Below are 3,972 nucleotides of genomic sequence, written 5' to 3'. Positions count from 1 at the left end.
CAACATAAGAATTGGCATATCAACGTGTTACCCAAAGTCAATTAGCCCAACTACATCAATTCATATCCCTTACAATTTCTAACGAACATGTATCTAGTTTTGTAATCGGGCCTTCCAATCATGTTACTACGACGTTAAGATAAAGAAAACATGAACATCATAAATTTGTTATTCCATTATTTCTTTATATGAGCTCAAATTTACATAACCCATAACCACAACAGAGAATGAGGTAGCGATGGAATTACGCTTCCCTTGAGTACACGAATCATGATCCTACGGGTTACGAATTAGGATAAGTAATTAAAGACAGCGAAGGTCCTACCGAACAGGTACTCGAGTGCCTTTTCATTAAACCATGACAACGTACGGCTGCAGGTATCTCCTTCCACTATTTGAGCTGCCGTCTTCACCTCTGTTTTGGTTTACATTTTCAAGAATGGTATATTTGTAACTATCATAATAAAGGGTTTCATCTTTAAAGATAGATCACATATCTAAAGCATTTGGTACTCCATTGGATTATAGAATTCGTGGGAATTAGAATGTTAAATTCGAGCCCTAAAAAATGATTGTAAAACAGAAGAATGGTTAATTTCTTCAAATATATCTATTGAGGTGTTGAAAGCAACATTGGTAATAATTAATAAACCAAGCAAACCATACAACTTGAAGCTTTAATTAGGCCAAACGAGTTAAATAAAACTTAAAAGTTTCTTATTCCTCAATAAGTATCTGTTTTAGGCTAAATGAGCCTCAACATCATAGTAAACACAACTGTGAGAGTGTTTAGATTTTAAATAGTTGTGTCAACCAAAGGATTGATAGTTATACAATTTGTGCACAATTCGCATACTAAAGGAAAATTTGACTTTATGAGGTCAACAAGATCAACAACTAGCTAATATAATAGTTTCCGTTGTAAATGGAAAAAACTGAGACTGCTTTTGTTATATCTCCAAAATATTATAGAAAAGGTTTCCAAAAGAATGGGTTACACTTAAAAATAAAAAAACTATTAGGCCTCGATAAAGGTTGAGCCGCCAATAGACCATCATAACAACACAACTGATAGTGTCATTAATCATGAAAGAATCAAGATTAACCACTACTACAATGTGTATAAACCAATAAACCTTTCTTAAAAAGACTTCAAAGATCACAAAAATGGGTTGTATCTTGTGTGCATACCAACTACAAAGGCATACCAACTACAAAGGCCGCGCAACAAAACCCCTACTCACCATCTTTTCGACCAATTCTTCATGTTTCTTGATCTGGCCCGCGTTCCTTAACAGCCGCAAAACCATTTCATAATCACCATGACTCGGTTTCAAACACTTCTCCTCAATCATCTCTCTGAAAAACTTATAAGCGTTGTTCCAATGCCCCATCGCGCAATACATCCCAATCAAAATCCTATAACTATTCACATTAAGCTCAATTCCATCCTCATCCATCTCATTTTTCAACTTCAAAACCATGTCAGCCGACTTTGAATCCGCAAACATCCTCATCAAAAGATTATATGTAACCGTGTTTGGCTTACACTTTAACCCCTTCATCCTCCCAAACAACCTATGAGCACCATTCACATCATGGGCCTTCATAATTTCCCTAAAAATAGGGTTAAAACTACTCGCATTCGGCTCACATCCCTTCTTAACCATCACATTCAAAACCTTTATCGCTTCATCGCGATGCTCATCTTTACAATGACTCTCGATCAAGAAATTGTAAGTTATCAAGTCGGGTTCACAAGAAAGCCGCTTCATTTGATTGTAAACCTGCAAAACCTTCTCAGTTCGACCCGCTTTTACATGAACACGCATTAAGTTATTGTAAGTAATCGAATTGGGAGTGATTCCTTGGTCAAGCATTTCAGCGAACACGTCATGTGCACGAGTTATCTGACCCATTCTACACAGCCCATCGATCACAATCGTGTAAGTGTACACATTTGGTTTGATCCCATTCGTTTTCATCTCACCAAAAACTCGCTCCGCTTCCGATATGTTACCCGCTCGACACCATCCGTGGACCAAACTAGTGTACACGACAACATCCGGTTCAAATTTATGCTTCAAGCTATCGAAAAACGACTGAGCTTCTTCGGCTCTTCGTTTCTTGCAAAGAACACTAATCACCACCGAGAAAGCAATCCGGTCGGGTTTACAATTATAATCCTCCATCCGGTTAAACGCGTGAACAGCTTCAGCAGCCAATCCAGCTCTAACATACCTCCGTATCAATATCGAAAAAGTATCGACTGAAATCTCAACGTTTCGGGCTTTCATCGTTTCGATCACCTCCCACGCAACGTCAAATTGTCGGGTTTTTCCTGCAAGATCGATCATTTCGTGATATGGGTCTGGTGAAATGACTGATTCGGTGGTGGCCCAGTTGAAGAAAGCTAGGGTTTGTGAAAACGGGATGCCGTGGCGGACGGCGTCGCATTTTGTGATGACGGCGGAGATGACGGCGGCGGGGAGGGGGTGGTGTCGGGAGAGGGTGGAGAAGTCGGAGGAGAGAGATGGGATGGTGAAGGTGGGTGGGTAAGAGGCGGTGATGGGGTTAGGGTTAGGGTTTTGGCGGTGGTGGGTTTTGATTATGGAGTGGAGTTGTTCTGTAATTAGGGTTTCTGGGGCGGAGAGTTCGGTGGTGGTGGTTTTTGGATCGGGGTGAGAGGTGGAGACGACGGAAGAAAAGTGGTTGATGGTGGTTCGGTATGACACACGGCGGAGGCATGGCTTTACGACGGCGGTCATTGGCGGCGGCGGCGAGAGTGTACTGTGTGTTGGACGAAAGGGAGTTCAAACTTGTGTATTTTTAGTTTTTAGTTTCCAATTTAATTTTTTTTATTTGATGGCGACAATTGAATTAGCTTTATTTTAATTAGGTTGTTACTAGGGATGAGATCGGGGCCGTACCGATATTGATCGGTCCCGGTTCCGAAAATTGCGGATTCTTGGTATTGGTACCGGTATCGAAATATTTGGTTCGGTACCGGTACCGGTAGTTAAGGTAAAATTTCGGGAAATACCGGTCCCGTACCGTACCGGTACCGAAACTCAAAACGTTGGTACCGATTTGGTACCGACGGTACCAAATCGGTACCGATTTCGGTACCGGTACCAGTCCCGAATTTGCCCGTGCCTAGTTGTTACCCAGCGTGTTGTGCCGGGCTGTTCTGTGTTCGTAGCACTCGGGTGTTGTTTCCGTAAATTGGCATGAATTCGGTTGGTATCGGCTATATTCTTTATTTTACCAAAACTAAAACAAAAAAAATAATTCTTCAAAAAAACGTACTTAAAACAGATAAAAAAACGAAGCACCACACCGCCTTACTTTTTTATAGCTTGATTTAATATAAAATTTATTTTAAAAAAAACGAAAAACCAAAAAAAAAAAAACAAAAACCAGGTTGAAGAAGGTTCGAACACGGTACATGTAAGTTGAAGCAATACTGTATTACCACCACAGCAACTTCATTTTTTGTTACTTTTATTACTATCAAATGAATAAATACTTAAACAGATTTTGAAATAGTAAAAACAAAAAAAAAAAAATTAGTGACGGCCACTTGACAGCCACTGATTGGACCTACACTAAGTTATTGTAGCGTTAGGTTTCTCTTTATATATAGTATAATGGTTTTCATCGAATAGTGTGACACACCCTACTATATTTATATGGGGAAGCATCATCTGTAACATCCTACTTTTGAGAAAAATAAATAAAATGAATTTCATTTATTTAATAATGTGTCGTTATTCAGTTTAGATAAATAAACTATTAGAGTATGGTTTTGACATTAAAAGATGGAATAGGGGATGATGATGATGAGCCTTAGGCTCATGGGCTTAAGAGTATATAAATCCCTTAAACCTCCCTAAAACCCTAAACTCTCATTCTTATCATCTAGCCTCCATAACACACACAAACACTCTCCTATATCCTGAACCAAGATCC

At 39.4% G+C, this 3,972-nt stretch overlaps 1 protein-coding gene across 1 annotated transcript; it reads right to left on the bottom strand.

Annotated features, from left to right (window-relative positions):
- Positions 1-1,208: 1,208 nt before the first annotated feature.
- LOC143596951 (uncharacterized) lies at positions 1,209-2,795 on the bottom strand. The gene has a single exon (XM_077075596.1). It carries the CDS (start codon positions 2,766-2,768, stop codon positions 1,212-1,214), a length of 1,557 nt encoding a protein of 518 aa, XP_076931711.1. The 5' UTR covers positions 2,769-2,795; the 3' UTR covers positions 1,209-1,211.
- Between the last annotated feature and the right edge of the window lie 1,177 nt (positions 2,796-3,972).

The sequence above is a fragment of the Bidens hawaiensis genome, unplaced genomic scaffold (genome assembly GCF_021521415.1).
Source record: "Bidens hawaiensis isolate Kalapana, Puna unplaced genomic scaffold, B.hawaiensis_p1.1 tig00047403_1, whole genome shotgun sequence".
Lineage (NCBI taxonomy): Eukaryota > Viridiplantae > Streptophyta > Magnoliopsida > Asterales > Asteraceae > Bidens > Bidens hawaiensis.
This window is presented reverse-complemented; position numbering and strand designations above follow the sequence as displayed.